The following is a 19,952-nucleotide window of genomic DNA, read 5'->3' on the forward strand; positions in this document are numbered from 1 at the left end:
TATGTGAAAGCATGTAAAGGAAATAGAGACAAATAATATACAGTGGTGAAAGCAGCACATGGTAAGTGTAATAGCAAGTACTTCTGTTTGGAAAGGAAATAATGGAAACCATATGGCAGTTACTGATTAATAGCAATTATGAAATACTTACAGGCAAGTATTCCAAGGTTCTTCTTTTTAGAAAAAGGGAATGTCCTTTGATTCGACTCCCATTCTGCACCTGATAGAAATTCTCAAGTCCCTTTCTATCCATGCCTTATATGTTATTATAGCTAACATCTTCACAATATGTGTTTATTTGTAAAATTTCAATACTGATTAAATTTCTTAATAATTATTTCATTATCATGTAAATTTGAAGAAGCCATTGCCTACTGAGACATAAACCCTTGAAACTGTCCATAAAAGTCTGAAAGCAAAAGGTAGATACATAATTAAATTATATACTTAGTATAAACTATTCAAGTACTTGATTCCAGCTTGTGTTTCTTCCAGTCCAGCGTTTCTCATGATGTACGCTGCATATAAATTAAATAAGCACGGTGACAATATACAGCCTTGACGTACTCCTTTTCCTATTTGGAACCAGTCTGTTGTTCCATGTCCAGTTCTAACTGTTGCTTCCTGACCTGCATACAAATTTCTCAAGAGGCAGATCAGGTGATCTGGTATTTCCATCTCTTTCAGAATTTTGCACAGTTTATTGTGATCCACACAGTCAAAGGTTTTGGCATAGTCAATAAAGCAGAAATAGATTTTTTCTGGAACTCTCTTGCTTTTTCCATGATCCAGCAGATGTTGGCATTTGATCTCTGGTTCCTCTGCCTTTTCTAAAACCAGCTTGAACATCAGGAAGTTCACGGTTCACATATTGCTGAAGCCTGGCTTGGAGAATTTTGAGCATTCCTTTACTAGCGTGTGAGATGAGTGCAACTGTGCGGTAGTTTGAGCATTCTTTGGCATTGCCTTTCTTTGGGATTGGAATGAAAACTGACCTTTTCCAGTCCTGTGGCCACTGCTGAGTTTTCCAAATTTGCTGGCATATTGAGTGCAGCGCTTTCACAGCATCATCTTTCAGGATTTGGAATAGCTCAACTGGAATTGTATCACCTCCACTAGCTTTGTTCGTAGTGATGCTTTCTAAGGCCCACTTGACTTCACATTCCAGGATGTCTGGATACTAGGTTAGTGATCACACCATCATGATTATCTGGGTTCAGATAATCACGATGGTGTGATCACTGACCTAGAGCCAGACATCCTGGAATGTGAAGTCAAGTGGGCCTTAGAAAGCATCACTACGAACAAAGCTAGTGGAGGTGATAGAATAAGATTTCATAAATTCTTCTTTGTATAAATTTTATGTTTTTGGAAAACACTTCCTTTTAATATCTCTTGGGGTATTTCCAATTCCATTAACTCTTTTTTGTTTTTAATCTGATTCTTTTTGTCTTATCCTGAGTTTTTAACATCTAGTTAATTGTTTAACAGGTCCATGAAATATGGTTTTTGGAGAATATTCCTTTTTAAATTTTTTTCTCATTTCTATCTTGTTTTCTGTAGTATATTTCACAGTAGTTCCTTTTGTTCCCTATTAACCACATTTCAAATTCTTCTTTGTGAGCTTTTTGCAAGACTTATATAAGAGATAAGCTATGGACAGGTACTGTCAGGGATTCTTCTGGCTGCATGTGGTGTGTGTGTCTGTGTGTATGTGTGTGTGTGTGTGTGTGTGTGTGTGTGTGTGTGTGAGAAAGAGAGGGGAGAGAGAGATGAGAGATAGCAAGAAGAACCAGATTTGATGTGATTTCTAACTTTGTCCAAGAAAACACCGTACATCTTTAAAATATAAACAAATAAAATCTATAAATGGACAAATGTGCACTCCTGCCAACATTTCCATATGTTGGTGGAAATCTGGAGTTGTTTTAAATGCAAATTTAAGGTCACGAGTGGCTTCAATTTCCCCATGAAGGCCCTAGATTTATAGTCTATGTATATTGGAGGTAGAACAATATTCCCTTTAGAGGTAGTAAATGTTTTGCCATGTTAGAGAGGTTATCCTAAATCAGATCAGATCAGATTAGATCAATCGCTCAGTCGTGTCTGACTCTTGTCGACCCCATGAATTGCAGCATGCCAGGCCTCCCTGTCCATCACCAACTCCCGAAGTTCACCCAGTCTCACGTCCATCGAGTCGGTGATGCCATCCAGCCATCTCATCCTCTGTCATCCCCTTTTCCTCCTGCCCCCAATCTCTCCCAGCATCAGAGTCTTTTCCAATGAGTCAGCTCTTCGCATGAGGTGGCCAAAGTACTGGAGTTTCAGCTTTAGCATCATTCCTTCCAAAGAAATCCAAGGGCTGATCTCATTCAGAATGGACTGGCTGGATGTCCTTGAAGTCCAAGGAACTCTCAAGAGTCTTCTCTAACACCACAGTTCAAAAGCATCAATTCTTCGACGCTCAGCCTTCTTCACAGTCCAGCTCTCACTTCCATACATGACCACAGGAAAAACCATGGCCTTGACTAGACGAAGGTGTACACATATTATTTATAACCCTATGACAAACTTATAATTATTATCTAACTTCACAGATGAGAAAAGTAAGAGGCAGAAGACTAAGTAACTTGCTTTGAACCACAGATTTCTAGGTTTCTATTTTCTTTCTCCTGGTAGATTATTTTAAGACTAAGTGTGGGATTTCTTATGTGAGAACATAGATCACATATTCAGAGTTTTTTTTTTTTTTTTAAGAATATTGGATTTTTATCTGGGGCTGGGAAGGAATCCTTTAGATATCCAATATATTTTGAACTCCTAAATACCTTTGAGTTTCTCAAATTTGTTTATTACTTTTGAGCTCTCAGTGTGAAGATTTCCCTTTAGGAAACTTTAAACAGGAAGGATATGATGGGACGCTGGAAGAAGTCTGTTGTAGGCTCTAGGCTCAAGTGAGAAAGAAAACTTGTTCTAAAGGTTTCTTCAAGCTAGATTCTCCAAGAGACAGAGACTCAAGGAAAAATGTTATTCTATGAATGTTGTACAGTTGGATAATGCTTCCTTGTCATGCTCCCTAGGAATCTATATTACTTGACAGATTTTTTTAAAAGATGAGGATACTATCACTTTTAAATGCAAGGTCTATTAAACTAATCAAACCTGTTTTCAAATAATTTAAGAGGATTATTAAAGTGTTTTAAAGACAATCTCTTTAACAAGTGGTGCTGGGAAAACTGGTCAACTACTTGTAAAAGAATGAAATTAGAACACTATCTAACAGCATACACAAAAGTAAACTCAAAATGGATTAAAGATCTAAACGTAAGACCAGAAACTATAAAACTCCTAGAGGAGAACATAGGCAAAACACTCTCTCACATAAATCACAGCAGGATCCTCTAAGACCCATCTCTCAGAATATTGGAAATAAAAGCAAAAATAAACAAATGGGACCTAATTAAAATTAAAAGCTTCTGCACAACAAAGGAAACTATAAGCAAGGTGAAAAGACAGCCTTCATAATGGGAGAAAGTAATAGCAAATGAAGCAACTGACAAAGAATTAATATCAAAAATATACAAGCAAATCCTGCAGCTCAATTCCAGAAAAATAAATGACCCAATCAAAGAATGGGCCAAAGAACTAAACAGACATTTCTCCAAAGAAGACATACAGATGGCTAACAAACACATGAAAAGATGTTCAACATCACTTATTGTCGGAGAAATGCAAATCAAAACCACAATGAGGTACCATTTCATGCCAGTCAGAATGGCTGCTATCCAAAAGTCTACAAGCAATAAATGCTGGAGAGGGTGTAGAGAAAAGGGAACCCTCTTACACTGTTGGTGGGAATGCAAACTAGTACAGCCACTACGGAGAACACTGTGGAGATTCCTTAAAAAAATGGAAATAGAAATGCCATATGACCCAGCAATCCCACTGCTAGGCATACACACCAAAGAAACCAGAATTGAAAGAGACACATGCACCCCAATGTTCATCACAGCACTGTTTATAATAGCCAGGACATGGAAGCAACCTAGATGTCCACCAGGAGACAAATGGATAAGAAAGCAGTGGTACATATACACAATGGAGTATTACTCAGCCATTAAAAAGAATACATTTGAATCAGTTCTAATGAGGTGGATGAAACTGGAGCCTATTATACAGAGTGAAGTAAGCCAGAAAGAAAACACCAATACAATATACCAATGCATATGTATGGAATTTAGAAAGATGGTAATGATACCCCAAAGGTCTGTCTAGTCAAGGCTATGGTTTTTCCAGTAGTCATGTATGGATGTGAGAGTTGGACTGTGAAGAAAGCTGAGCACCGAAGAATTGATGCTTTTGAACTGTGGTGTTGGAAAAGACTCCTGAGAGTCCCTTGGACTGCAAGGAGATCCAGCCATTCCATTCTGAACGAGATCAGCCCTGGGATTTCTTTGGAAGGAATGATGCTAAAGCTGAAACTCCAGTACTTTGGCCACCTTATGCGAAGAGTTGACTCATTGGAAAAGACTCTGATGCTGGGAGGGATTGGGGGCAGGAGGAGAAGGGGATGACAGAGGATGAGATGGCTGGATGGCATCACCAACTCGATGGACGTGAGTCTGAGTGAACTCCAGGAGTTGGTGATGGACAGGAAGGCCTCGCATGCTACAGTTCATGAGGTCGCAAAGAGTCAGACATGATTGAGCGACTAAAATGAACTGAACTGAACTGAATGATAACCCTGTATGCGAGACAGCAAAAGAGACACAGATGTAGATGTGTAGAACAGACTTTTGTACTCTGTGGGAGATGGCGAGGGTGCGATGATTTGGAGAATGGCATTGAAACATGTATATTATCATATGTGAAACAAATTGCCAGTTCAGGTTCAATGCATGATATAGGGTTCTTGGGGCTGGTGCACTGGGATGAAGGGATGGGATGGGGAGGGAAGGGGGAGGGGGTTCAGGATGGGGAACACATGTACTCCCATGGCAGATTTATGTCAATGTATGGCAAAACCAATACAATATTGTAAAGTAATTAGTCTCCACTTTAAATAAATAAATTTGTATTTAAAAAAATATAAAAAATTTCACAAAACATGAAAAAAAAAACATTTAGTAACTAAAGAAAGTAAAATCCTCTGAATACCTTCATTCTTAGCAAACAACTATAGATTACATGAAATTTAGTAATATACTACATTTACCTTTGAAATAAAGAAGAAATATAATAAATAGGGGTACAGTCAATAAGTTTTGAATATAATCATCACTTGGTATCTATACGTGAAAACGACTCAAAAGATTTCTGACCAAGTAAGAATAGCAATTTTATATTCTTCAACCAGATAAACTATTCCTTTCTTCCTCCTTTCTTTATGTTTTGTTGAAAATTATCATAATATACTAGAAAGTTTTTAAATGCACACAATTTAACAATACACACAGAAAGAATGCATTCAATTTTTTGGAGAACAGGCTATCTAAGTTGACTCAGCAATAATCTTATTTTGCCAGCCATCATTTATACATAATGACAATCTTAGAGTGAAAAATAGCCAAACAAATCATGGTGATCTTTCACTTCAAAAGATCAAGTGCACATTTCATGCGAATGAGAAATACAAACCTGAAAATGCTCTAATTAGCTTTGTTAGCCCCTCTTAGTAAAGTTAAAGACAGCATGCCAAGTCCAATATAATTAGTCAGATTATCGCATGATAGAAGAAATTTGACTTTAAATCATAGACTGTATTAAATTGATCTTGATGAAAACATTGACAAAGTCCACATTTGCAACTCATGCCACAGATTATTGGCATTGGTAACATCTGCATTAATAAGAGAAAACACATATAGTCTATGTCACATACATAAAAACATTTAGGTTTGTTTAAGTAAAGGACAAACATAGAATGATACAATGTAAATAACTGACAACTAACAATGAAGAGGATAAGGTAAGTCTCCCAGTTATCCCTGAGAAACTTCATTATTGCTGAATTATTACATAGAATATGATTTGTTCTTTTATTTCAATAATTGGAATAAAAAATAAGTCTTGAAACAAGTAGCAGACCTGAGAGACATTAATTAAGTACCATCGAGGGACTTTGAGACCAATTATATGTGTCTCATAAGCAAGTCATAGAGTAGAATATTGTTACTAAACTATGACTTCTCACCTGAATGAATATGTTGATTTTGACTTCTTTAAACAAGACTGTGGACACAAAGTTAGGGATGTTTTGTTGTTGTTTTATAAGAGGAAGGCTAAAGTGAGACAAGACTTTTTTTTTTTAGACTTATAGGAAGCAGATGTATTCAAAAAGTGGTTGGGAGTGTGAGTCGGTGATTTTTTCAAGAGATGAGGAGATTGAAGACATAGAAGGGGGATTTGTTAGGGCTAGAGACCAGGGGATTGGGGCAGGATAGGAGAGAGCCCATTGACAGACAGTGGGTCAGGGGAAGCAGAGTCAGGAGCATAGCCCTGGGATTCACAAGTATTTATAGGATGGGTTCAAACACAATGATTGTTAAGAACGTGAAAAATTCAAGCTGTGCATGAAAAATTCAAGCTGTGCCGGAGTCTAAGTGAGAGAAAATGGGGGAGAGAGCGTTTTTTTTTTTTTTTTAAGTAAGGAACAAAAATTAAAGTATGACTCTGGAAACTACAAAATGTCTAAACTTTTGATACCTACTGTATTTTTCAAACTGACAACCCATTCCTTGTATGAATCACAATTACTTTATATATTCTAAGAATAGAAAAATACTCCCATTAAAATTCGATAATGATGCTTTCTTATCAATTGTAAAACCCATTCTGATTTCAGAGGTGTTGAAATACAAAAATGATGACAAATGGTGGCTATGATTATGTACCCTATTACATCTAGAACATTGCTTCATCAATTATCCTTTCTCTCATCTGAAGCTTCAATCTCTCTGACTTTTCTGGATCATTCTTCTCTGCCTACTTTTTTTTTTTTTTTTTTAATCCTCCCTCCCAATATAAAAACTAAAGCAGAGCAAAGACACTATAAATTTCAGCTCAGCTGAATTCAGCAACTCAATTTTGCTCTGCTGTAAATGGTCTAGGCTTTTATTTAAATTTCTCTAATTCTTTTCTTTTCTATCTGACTCAAAATAACCCCTCTTATATAAAATTTCCAGAAATCATCTCTTCTTCATATGAGATCTCATAGGACTTTGGACAGTTTCTCGTATCACATCATAGATTCCTTTTTGCACAGGTTTTTTTCTTTTTTTCTTGTGAAAGTTTTTTTTCAGTTTCTTTTCTGGGACATGGGTAGAGAATGTTTTTTAAAATGAAATGATATATCTTGTGACCATGTATAACATATAGCAGCTTTATGACAGTAGATAAATTGCTCATTCAGTTAATGTTTCCTGAAACTAAGTTTCCTTGTTTGTAAAGCAAGAATATTAATATCTATTTTACAGTGTTTCATGATGTCATTGTGAAAAAGAAATATCATTAAAACATCTTGCACCATGTTTGACACCATGAGATGAATATTAAGTTATTTAGTTATTTCTCTTTTCTTTGTATCTCCCTTATCTCCCATTTCTCTTTGTGCAGAGTAAAAAATAAAATAGTTCTGAAATTCCATTGCTTTCTATAAATTCCCAACAAACACAAGCTCACATTAAGCATTATTTTTAGAGAAATGTGCATGGTCTCTGTAAAATTGATTAACTAGTCTATACTTCAAGAGTCCAGACTTTAAAACATTAAAACAAGTTATAAAGAAATGTCATGTTGACACATTACCTTGTTAGCTACAGGAGTCTGTCAGCATTGACTAAATAGTAAGTCTGTGTACAGCAGAATGATTTCATTGAATCCATTTCTTTATAGGGGATGCTATGTGGGCTGTAACGTGAGTGGCTAGGAACTGACAGGGTTTGGAGAATTGTGGGTCAGGGGTGAGTGAGAGTCTGTGAAATGACAAAACTGTTTTCCCTACAAAGCACTCATCTCTTTCTATTACAGTTCCTAAAAACAAAAATCACAAATATAGGATTACAGGTAAATAGTACAAAGGAGAGGTTTTATTGAATCATTTTCTCTTCTTTCACCTTCAGGTAGGAAAAGAAATGAGGCTTTCAGGATAGAATTTAAACTGATATATGGGATCAATGTGAACATTGGAGTTTTACCCAATGATAATTATCCACAAATGGTTAATTTCTAGTTAAATAGTGAGTGAAAGACTAAGTATTTATGTATTTTCAATGCTACCATAATAACATGAATAATTTTACTATAATGCTCAAAGCAATCACCATCACAACAAAAATCAAGGAGCCTTGGTAAAGGTCCTTTTCCAGAGCACAGCATTTACTGAGAGTCTTAAGGGACTCCCACAGGGCCCCCTCCCCAACTTCCCGGCAAATCATTTTCCTCTGCCATGACACCATCTGTCTCCAAATTTACACCACCCAAGAGATTAATTCCTAGGAGGAGGAAATTACAGGGCTTACTTCCATGACCCTAGGAGAACAACAGTTTTAATTCTACCATTGGTTGCAGCCCTATTTATTCAGCTTTTATCCGAAGCAACAGGTGAGCCATCATCATATGGACATTTATCCAAATATCTCTGTGTCCTCCTTAATCTGACCAAATCTCCCATCTTTTCCAAGTCCCACAAACACTTTTATTATATTTCTCAGAAATTGCAACCAAATCTTCCCCATCCTCAACATTTGTCAGAATGTTCTTCTTTATCCATCTTCTTTATCCAACTGAAATATAGGAGCCAAAACAAAGCAAAATAAAACAGACAAATAAAGAAAACCAGGCATCACTTCAGGGTGGCTCTTTTCTACCCACCCACCCCCAGCCCACTTTGTCTACCATGAGCCTTGGAACTGGTTTCCTCCTCCTTTTTACTTCTAGACACTTCTTCCTCCATTCTCAAACAAACCAATGAAAATAAAGCTGCTTTTGTTGATGACCATCAGACCATAGCACTTCCTTGTTACAGCCATTAACAATTTTCTCAGTTGTTCTCAAACATTGACGATTTTAAGACGTTAACACCAGCTCAACAGAGATCTCTCTATCATGCTCCTATCTTTACTGGTTACTTAAGCAACTACATAACAAAATATCCAATTTATTGATATCTGAAGTCTCCTCATCAAATGACTTTTTCTCCATCTCAGCTTCTAGTTTACAGCCTAAAATCTCTTATAACCTCTAACTTATACTATTAAAAAAATCTCAATGTTAAGTATTCTGCTAATTACCAACTCCTATATTTCCTGGTCATTGTTAGCAATTACCATAATTCACCATTATCCATTTTTATTATGGCCATGAAGGTTAAAGTGTTAGCAGCTCAGTCGTGTCCAACTCTTTGCAACCCCATGGACTGTAGCCTACCAGGTTCCTCTGCCCATGGAATTCTGCAGGCAAGAATACTGGAGTGGGTAGCTGTTCCCTTCTCCAGGGGATCTTCCCAACCAAGGAATCAAACCCAGGTCTTCTGCACAACTTTTTCTCTGCATCACCTTACTCTTATCTGGACATCCCTAATACACAGTTCACATTCCCTGTGACATAGGAAGCCTTACTGTTCTCCAAGCTTGATGATGTGTTAGACAGGTTTCTTTCTGAAGAGAGACCTCTAACTTCCTTTTTCTTAGAGCATTTATTTTAGAACACTTGAAATTTTAAATTGTTTCTCTGCCTTTTTGAAAAGTAGGGGCATGTAAATCAGCCTCTTGGCAGTTTTACAACCGAGGAATGTCTTTCTCAAGGAGGAGGAGCCATCCCTTTAAAATATAATCATTAAGAAAGAGAGCACTCCTAGACTGACAGTTAAGCCAAATATCAAGAGGTGCAACACTAGCTAGCTGAGTTGACAAAGAATGTTGTATCTTTTTTTGAGATGATGAGTCCATATAAAAAATTAAATAGTAGAAATCAAAGTACTTTTAAATGTGAGATTATAATTCTAATCTTTATGGTACTGTTTGATTGTAACATTTATAAAATAAAGCCATAAAAAAAGAATTATCAAAAAAAAAAAAGTAGAAGCACCTCTAGCTCCGTCTCTACGAGAGGGTAGGCACCTAACATCTTCTTTCTATAGGCATTAATTAGCAAGAACAGATGCCCTAATCCCATTAACCACCTCAACAAGGAGTTTTCTCTTCCATTGCTTCTTCCTTATCTCCCAGTCTGCCTTGAATCCACTTCTATTACTCTTTCTACCCTTCCAAGGAGACCACTCATGGCAGTGTTATCCATGATATATGTGTTGCCAAAGTGGCAATTCAAATAACTTCTTTTCAGCCCACTTGCTCTCTCAATTAACTCAAATTACTCCCCTCATTTTAAAATATTTTCTTCTGTTGACTCTGTGATAGTGTATTTCTGCCTAATCTTCCACATTTTGATTACCTTTCCCAGGTTGCCTTTGCTAGGGCTTCCCTGGTGGCTCAGAAGTTAAAGCGTCTGCCTGCAAGGCGGAAGACCTGGGTTCAATCTCTGGGTCAGGAAGATCCCCTGGAGAAGGAAATGGCAACCCACTCCAGTATTCTTGCCTGGAGAATCCCATGGATGGAGGAGCTTTGTGGGCTACAGTCCAAGGGTCACAAAGAGTCAGACAGGACTGAGCAACTTCACTTTCACCTTTCACTTTCATCCTTTACTCAATGCCTGAATATCCTAGTTCCAAGGGGCTAAGGAATTGCCTCAGACTCTATCTTCTTTCCTATGGATTCTCGTTCATTAAAAAATACCCTCTACTCACCATTATTTAAATATTATTAGTGGTCTGTTGTGTTTCTGTATTTCTAGGCTCAACTCTGTCCCTGAACTTCCAACTGTCGAACATCTCTACTTTCATAAAACATTATTTTTATACTAAAGGAAAATTATTTGGACTTTACTGACTATACCAAAAGATTGATGGAGGTATATCTAAGAAAAGTAAAGTGAGACAAATATCTTTAACCAGAAAATTAAATAAAATGTTTCATAAAGCACTGTTCATTATTATAGATAACTATCTTTAGAGTGTGAAAGTTGTTAGGGCTGTCTTCTCCAAAGCAGATTAATGTTAATTACATATGATATAAAGTATGTGAGTTTTACTGTTTTTATATAAATCTAAGGCTCACTCCATACTTAAGAAATAACATGTTATAAAAGCCCAAGTCTGTAATGTCTCTGAAACTTCAAGAGTTTGGACAAAAGTCATGGTTTTCATACAATCTTCCATGGGGTTCTTCAGGTCTTTAACAATATCTTTAGGATGAAGTAGGGATGAAGGGAAATTTTGTAGGCTCAATCTCCTGCCTTCCCCTCAACCACAGCATCTTTCTTTAGACTTTATAAATTGAGGTTCCCTGTATATTTCAATTAGATGACATTTAGGACTATATAATATTTTATTGTGTCCCCACTTTAAAAATAGATAATCCTCTATAAGGGCTACCCTAGTGGCTCAGTTGGTAAAGGATCTGCCTGCAATGCAGAAGACCTGGGTTCTATCCCTGGGTGGGGAAGAGCCCCTAGGATAGAAAATGGCAACCCACTCCAGTGTTCTTGCTTGGGAAATCCCATGAACAGAGGAGCCTGGCAGGATAGAGTCCATGGGGTCACAAAAAGCTAGACACAACTTAGCAAATAAACCACCACCTCCCCAAATAAACACAATCCTCCCCAAAAATCTTACCCCTAATGGTGTATTAGTTAAAACTATTGCACTATAAATGTTGACTCAGTACTTAAAATAACAAATATGGTATCCATTCTCAGTGAAAATCAGTATTTGGAGTATAATGGAAAGAGCACTAGGAACAGGAGATAGGTCTTCAATCATTTCCTTTTCATCATTAACTGTGTGAACATGACTCTTCCTGCCTTACAAAGCTCTTGGGGCAATTAATTAATTCCATATAAGTCTGGCCTTATAAGTCTCTTGAGTGTTTGGGAAAGAGCTCAAGGCATCCTTGTTAATTTTGAATTCAAAAGGAGTGTATTTAATAGAAAGCAATTTCAGCTCTATTACTTATTTCATTCATTAACATTAATTTATCAAATCTCTTGAAGCATATTGTCAAAGCATGTCAGTTTTTGTATCAACTAGGGATACTTTAAAATAAATATGATCCCTGCCCTCACAAAGCTTATGCTCTGAAGCAGACAGATACTAATCAAATATTGTGTTAGTTGCTCAGTTGTGCCCAACTCTTTGTGACTCCATGGCTGCAGCCCACCAGGCTCCTCTGTCTATGGGATTTTCCAGGCAAGGATACTGGAGTGGGTTGCCATTTCGTTTTCCAGGAGATTTTCCCAACCAAGGGATAGAACCCTGGTCTCCTATACTGCAGGCAGACTCTTTACCAACTGAGCTATGAGGGAAGCCCCATGTTTACTTAGGGCTTACCAAATTTTATACACACACACACACACACACACACACACATGTTTTGCTTAATATTTGGGGCTTCCCTCATAGCTCAGTCGGTAAAGAATCTGCCTGCAGTGCAAGAGAACAGGGTTCTATCCTTCGGTTGGGAAGATCTCCTGGAAAAGGAAATGGCAACCCACTCCAGTATCCTTGCCTGGAAAATCCCATAGACAGAGGGGCCTGGTGGGCTGCAGTCCATGGAGCCGCAAAGAGTTGGGCACAACTGAGCAACTAACACAAGTAAGCATGACCAGGTGATACGACATTTTATAGCTCAAAGCTGCACTGGAAAGTAGAAAAGTGTTCAATAATTGGAAAGTTGAATCACCAATAAAATAGTTGTATATCATTATGAATTAGTAAAAAGGCTAAACTCGTAATTATTTTAAAATAAAAGCTGCCTTTATATTTAAAGTACAAGCTATAAAAGTGTTACTTCATGAAAACCTCTAGGGGAAGTTATTTTAATGACTATATCATAATAAATTATAATTGGGTTTTCTACAGTTGCATGTACTGTATGCCTTTGAAGTTATTACTTTGCTGGAGGGTATATTTCTTACATTCTTAATTATTCCTATGAAAGTTTTCTTCATTATTAATTTGGCCTCTCTATAAAATAAGAATGTGCTAAGTCAATTTCAGCTTAGCTCCTTTGCAAAGGATCACCGAAATTTTGAGAACACTGAGAACTGTACAGTATCGAAAGGCAATAATGATTAATATTTAGAATTAAATATCAAACAGATAAATAAATATAAGTAATGGGATATATTGTACTTCCTTGTAGCTCAGTCGGTAAAGAATCTGCCTGCAGTGCAGGAGACCCAGGTTTGATCCCTGAGTTGGGAAGTTTCCCTGGAGAAGGGAATGGCAACCCACTCGAGTATTCTTGCCTGGCAAATCTCATGGACAGAGGAGCCTGGTGGGCTGCAGTCCAGTTCAGTTCAGTTCAGTCGCTCAGTCCTGTCCGACTCTTTGCGACCCCATGAATCGCCGCACGCCAGGCCTCCCTGTCCATCACCAACTCCCGGAGTTCACTCAGACTCACGTCCATCGAGTCAGTGATGCCATTTAGCCATCTCATCCTCTGTCGTCCCCTTCTGCTCCTGCCCCCAATCCATCCCAGCATCAGAGTCTTTTCCAACGAGTCAACTCTTTGCCTGAGGTGGCCAAAGTACTGGAGTTTCAGCTTTGGCATTATTAATTCCAAAGAGTCGGGCACGACTGAGCTACTAACCCCTACCCTTAATGGAATATATTACTTTGGACTGAAAGGAGATCCCCTGGACTGCAAGGAGATCCAACCAGTCCATCCTGAAGGAAATCAGTCCTGAATATTCATTGAATGGACTGTTGTTGAAGCTGACATTCCAATACTTTGGCCAAAGAACTGCTTCATTTGAAAAGACCCTGATGCTGGGAAAGATTGAAGGTGGAAGGAGAAGGGGAAAAAAGAGGATAAGATGGGTGGATGGCATCTCCGACTCAATGGACATGAGTTTGAGTAAACTCCAGGAGTTGGTGATGGACAGGGAAGCGTGGTGTGCTACAGTCCATGGGGTTGCAAAGATTTGGACATGACTAAGCCAATGAACTGAACTGAATAAAAAATAAAGTAAGACTTTATGTTGGTGAGAGGATGTCTGAAGCTTGAGTACTTCTATAGCCAAAATCTTAGTACTGTTAAAATTATCCTATTATCATGTATAGTCAAACTTTTAGGTTTTACATGTTGAAGTAGACAGATGACAAATATCTCTATTAAAAATAAATCAACAAAATCTGTCCTCACAAGATAATCTTCCTTTTTCTGTTGCCTTCATCCAAATTCTAAATTTAAACTGTACTCTTTTTAATACAGTAAATATAACTACTTTTCTACTAATATTATATTCAATTACCTAAAACAAAGGCAATTAACCCAAGTATTTTTCTGACTACGAATAAGGATAGGAAAAATTCCTCCTACACATGCACCTCAGCTTCCTTTCCTCATTTTAGATCTTCATTCTCTGAAGGGAATTCTGAATCAATAAATTGGATTGACTTATGATCAATGAAGTTAAATTTCAAACTGTAGTCAGCTTAATTGCAGTAGTTTTCTTTTTCTTATTTTAGCTTTTTATTCGTTTAAAAATATCCATTATCCACTCCTCCACAGGTAGCTAGAGACAGTATCCTAAGAGAAAATATTTCTGCTTCAAAAATTTTCTGTGTAAGTCCTTAAGAACTATGGTATAAATATACATGGAATACATAATATTTAGAAAGAAAATTTAAGTTTGAGGTAATTTAAAAGTGCCAGTCTCATGGGTAAAGATTTAAAGATTTTGTACTTCAAACTTGTGGAGAATACCAGTTATACTCTCACTGGTTATTATTATGGACATCATGAGATCTAATGATTGAGGAGGGAGACTCACAGAGAGAGACAGAGAGATACATTAAGGGAGAAAGTCCAAAATCAATAGAGGAGGCCAGTGAGCTGGAGACCAGGGAAGAGTAACTGTTCAAGTATGAAGCAGTCTGCTGGCAAAATTCTCTTATCCTTTTGAGTAGGTTTTACCTTCCAAATTATCCTAATTGTATTCTCTATCCCACTGCTCATTGCTTCATTTCCAGCGATTTTGCCTGTGTGCTCCACCCACTTCATTCTACCCAGGGTCCTCAGCAGGAAAAGTGTCTCAGATCTTCCAGTTCAGTTCAGTTCAGTTCAGTTGCTCAGTCATGTCCGACTCTTTGTGACCCCATGAATCACAGCATGCCAGGCCTCCCTGCCCATCACCAACTCCCAGAGTTCACTCAGACTCACATCTGTCCAGTCAGTGATGCCATCCTTCCATCTCATCCTCTGTCATCCCCTTCTCCTCCTGCCTCCAATCCCTCCCAGCATCAGAGTCTTTTCCAATGAGTCAACTCTTGCATGAGGTGGCCAAAGTACTGGAGTTTCAGCTTTAGCATCATTCCTTCCAAAGAAATCCAAGGGCTGATCTTCTTCAGAATGGACTGGTTGGATCTCCTTGCAGTCCAAGGGACTCTCAAGAGTTTTCTCCAACACCACAGTTCAAACGCATCAATTCTTTGGCACTCAGCTTTCTTCACAGTCCAACTCTCACATCCATACTTGACCACAGGAAAAACCATAGCCTTGACTAGACGGACCTTTGTTGGCAAAGTAATGTCTCTGCTTTTGAATATGCTATCTAGGTTGGTCATAACTTTCCTTCCAAGGAGTAAGCGTCTTTTAATTTCATGGCTGCAGTCACCATCTGCAGTGATTTTGGAGCCCCAAAAAATAAAGTCTGACACTGTTTCCCCATCTATTTTCCATGAAGTGATGGGACCAGATGCCATGATCTTTGTTTTCTGAATGTTGAGCTTTAAGCCAACTTTTTCACTCTCCACTTTCACTTTCATCAACAGGCTTTTGAGTTCCTCTTCACTTTCTGCCATAAGGGTGGTGTCATCTGCATATCTGAGGTTATTGATATTTCTCCTGGCAATCTTGATTCCAGCTTGTCTTCCAGTCTAGCGTTTCTCATGATGTACTCTGCATATAAGTTAAATAAGCCGGTGACAATATACAGCCTTGATGTACTCCATTTCCTATTTGGAACCAGTCTGTTGTTCCATATCCAGTTATCAACCCACAATACAGTTCAGAGGCTTTGACTCTCTTGTCTGCTTCCCCCAAGTCTCTCTTTCACAGTTTGACATGAATGATAGATCCAGACATTGTTTCACTACGTTTCCAGACTCTTTTCACAAGCAAAGGGACCTACCCTACTCCTCAACTTAAAGGTAGAGACCTGCAGGGGCCATGATCCAAGGAGTCTGAATTCTGGCTCTTCCAACTTTATCAAGAGCCCAGCAGTCCAATGGTTCTAGTCCTGCTAGTTTCTTTGCATTTCTGCTCAATTTCTTGGCTGTCAAAATGTAAATATTATTTTTAATTGACCATGATCCTTTTTTTATGTTTTATCTTCCATTAATTTTTATCTGAGTGAAAGAATATACCAGAGCATCCACTTTCTAAGCCATTCTGGCTAAAGGATGGGACTTATTTTTTAGTGAAAGACATTTGTATTCAGAAGTCAGAAACTGAAAATATCAAGAATTTTCTCTGATCTCTCAGTTTCATCATCTTAATCTTTATGCAATGACTTCTATTTGTAAAGAAAAGATGTGTCACTGTGGAGTCTTACCAGATCTTTCACTTGTTCCACTAAACAGAAAACATACTTGCTCACTTGATCAGTGCTTGCTGGGGATAGTTTATTCCGCATACTCACTCAGGTAGAAAAAAAGGGAGATAGCTAGGAGGCATTTTATTTTTTTAAGTAAAGAATCACCATTTTGAGGCTGCTTAAAAAAAAAAAAATCTTGGCTTTTAAGCAAACAAAAAGACTTGACCAAAACTTTAAGATTTTTTTGTAACATCCCCAGTTACTAAAATACTGAAAAATATTATTTTTTTGATTTCTAGAGAATAAAAGCCAACTAAAAATATGTTTTTAGAAGAGAATATATATATATATATAGCTTTGGGTGACTAACCACACAATCATAGCAATCTGGTTCAGTAAGGTCTCTTTTATACAGTTCTTCTGTGTATTCTTTCCATCTCTTCTTGATCTCTTCAGCGTCTACTATGTCTCTACCACTTTTATCCTTTATTGTGTCTATCTTTGGGCAGAATTCTCCCTTGATGTTTCCAGTTTTCTGAAGAAATCTCTAGTCTTTTCCCTTTTGTTGTTTGCTTGTATTATTAAGCACTGCTCATTGAAGAAGTCCCTCTTGTCTCTTCTAGCTACTCTTTGGAACTCTGTATTTAATTGGATGTAACTTTCCCTCTCTCCCTTGCTTTTCACTTCCCTTCATTCTTCCACTATTTGTAAAACCTCCTCAGATAACCACTTTGCCTTTTTGCTTTTCCTTTTATTTGGGATGGTTTTGTTCACTGCTTCCTGTACAATATTACAGACCTCTGTCCACAATTCTTCAGGCACACTGTTAACTAGATTTAGTCCTTTGAATCTATTCTTTACCTCTACTGTGAATTCATACAAGATTGAAGTCATACCTGTCTGGCCTAGTGTTTTCTTTAGTTTAAGCCTAAATTTGCAATGAGAAGCTGGTGATCTGAGCTACAGTCAGCTTCAGGTCTTTTTTTTTTTTGCTGACTGTGTAGAGCTTCTCCATCTTCAGTTACAAAGAATGTAATCAATTTGATTTTGATAGCCATCTACCTATCTATCTATATACACACACACAGAAAGACAGGGAGGGAAATATAGTTTGTGGATATTCCCAAGTCTCAATTTCATGCTATAATTTTAAAAAAAATGAATCAAGTACAAAGTAATATGTTTGTACTTACATTTTGTTTCAAGGGCAAAAGTATCACATTTTTCAATTTTATAGGATCAATAAATTTCATGAGGTTTTATGCTAATTCAAAAGACCTTATAAACACCTATTGCTATGTTTGACAAAATGGAAAAATACTTTTCTTCTACTCCTTAGGAAAAAGTCAGAATATAAAAGTAGAATATCACATCTAATTATCTACAGAACTCACTGGATCTTTTGTACTTTCACTGCCCTACTGTAAAAAAAGCTTACTACATAAATCAATCACTTCCAAGTTTTAATTACCTAGGTATAGTTATATTCAGCATAATAGAATTAGAGTACTGTATATATCATCAAGTGCTGTTCGTTCTACCCATCCCTGACCCCAAACCTTTCTCAAATCTACTTATTTCTTTTCAGTTCCTTTAAAAGTCCTGTGTTCATAATGTTACCACTATAATAAACTGGCCTCACATTTTCATTTCTGGTCTTCTCCAATCCATCCTTACAAAAGAAATTCAGATTACTGCACTTTTCTCCTTAAATCCCTCAGTAACTTCTTAGTACTTTTAAAATAAAATCCAAACTTTTTACAAAGACCACACACATGTCCTCGATGCTCTAGCTGGTGTGCCATGTTCCATCTTCACTCTCCTCAAGCAGGAGGGAGCCTGCTTCCCTGGTGCTCTATTCTTTGAACACTGTTTCCAGTGCTACTTCTGGGCACGTGAATATCCTAATCCCTCACCCTGGAATGTTCTTTCCTATGTTGTTTGCTTGGATGACTCCTTCTAATCTTTCAGGTCTCAACTCAAATGTTACCTCTTCATGCAAGCCTTCCCTGACTTTCCTGTCTGAAGATGCTCTCCCTCGTTTCTCTCTTCTTACGACCCTGTTAATTTTTTTTAATAGTATTCAACACAATCTGTAACCAATCCAACTATCTGTTTTTTGTTTATAGTCAATCTCATTTAGAATACAAAATTCATGAGTGCAAATATTTATTTATGTCATTCATTGTTGAATCCTGGGAGTTGGTACAGTATCACCATGTAGTAGAGACTCAGTAAATATCTACTGCTTGTTTGAGTTTGGGGATTGTGTTAGTACTATATACAGCTTAGAATCACAGCTACCTCATTTCAAGTCCCTCCTTATTTGTTTTTGCTTTTTTTTTTTTTGCCTCTTTTCCTTGGGCAACCCAGTAATTTGAGCCTCATTCCTCTTAATTATGTATGTTAAAACAATGACCAGTAGCATTTATCAAACAGTGTTGCTTTTGTCCAGTCACTAAGTCATGTCCAACTCTCTGTGACCCCATGGACTGTAGGATGCTGGCTTCCCTATCCTTTACTATCTCCCGGAGTTTGCTCAAACTCATGTTCATTGAGTCAGTGATGACATCCAACCATCTCATCCTCTGCAGTCCCCTTCTCCTCCTGCCTTCAATCTTTCTGAGCATCAGGGTCCTTTCCAGTGAGTCAGGTGATGAAAGTGTTGGGGCTTCAGCTACAGTATCAGTCTTTCCAGTGAATATTCAGGACTGATTTCCTTTAGGATTGACTGGTTTGATTTTGCTGTCCAAGGGACTGTAAAGAGTCTACTCAAGCACCACACTTTGAAAGTATCAATTCTTCAGCGATCAGTCTTCTTTATGGTCCAACTCTCATATCCACACCTAACTACTGGAAAAACCATAGCTTTGACTATATGGACCTTTGTTGGCAAAGAGATGTCTCTGCTTTTAAAAATACTGTCTAGGTTTGTCATAGCTTTCTTCCAAGCAGCAAGCATCTTTTAATTTCATGGCTGCAGTCACTGTCTTCAGTGAGTTTGGAGTCCAAGAAAATAAAGTCTGTCACTATTTCCATTTTTCCATTATATTTGTCATAAGTGATGGGACCAGATGCCATGATCTTATTTTTATGAATGTTGAGTTTTAAGCCAGCTTTTTCACTCTCCTCTTTCACCTTCATCAAGAGGCTCTTTAGTTCCTCTTTGCTTTCTACCATTAGAGTGATATCCTCTGCATATCTGAGGTTATTGATATTTCTCCCTACAATTTTGATTCCAGATTTTGATTCATCCAGCCCAGCATTTCACATGATGTTAAATAAGCAGGGTGACA

The 19,952-nt window shown here is 37.5% G+C and overlaps 1 protein-coding gene across 1 annotated transcript in view; it reads right to left on the bottom strand.

The window, feature by feature from the left end:
• The window catches only part of LOC529930 (E3 ubiquitin-protein ligase MGRN1), a 43,746-nt gene extending 26,991 nt beyond the window's left edge, over positions 1-16,755 (bottom strand). The window contains exon 1 of the mRNA XM_059875858.1: positions 16,675-16,755. Within this exon, the coding sequence (XP_059731841.1) occupies positions 16,675-16,755 (81 nt within the window). The remainder of the gene's footprint in view (positions 1-16,674) is intronic.
• Positions 16,756-19,952: the final 3,197 nt, after the last annotated feature.

The sequence above is a fragment of the Bos taurus genome, chromosome 16 (genome assembly GCF_002263795.3).
Source record: "Bos taurus isolate L1 Dominette 01449 registration number 42190680 breed Hereford chromosome 16, ARS-UCD2.0, whole genome shotgun sequence".
Classification (NCBI taxonomy): Eukaryota; Metazoa; Chordata; class Mammalia; order Artiodactyla; family Bovidae; genus Bos; species Bos taurus.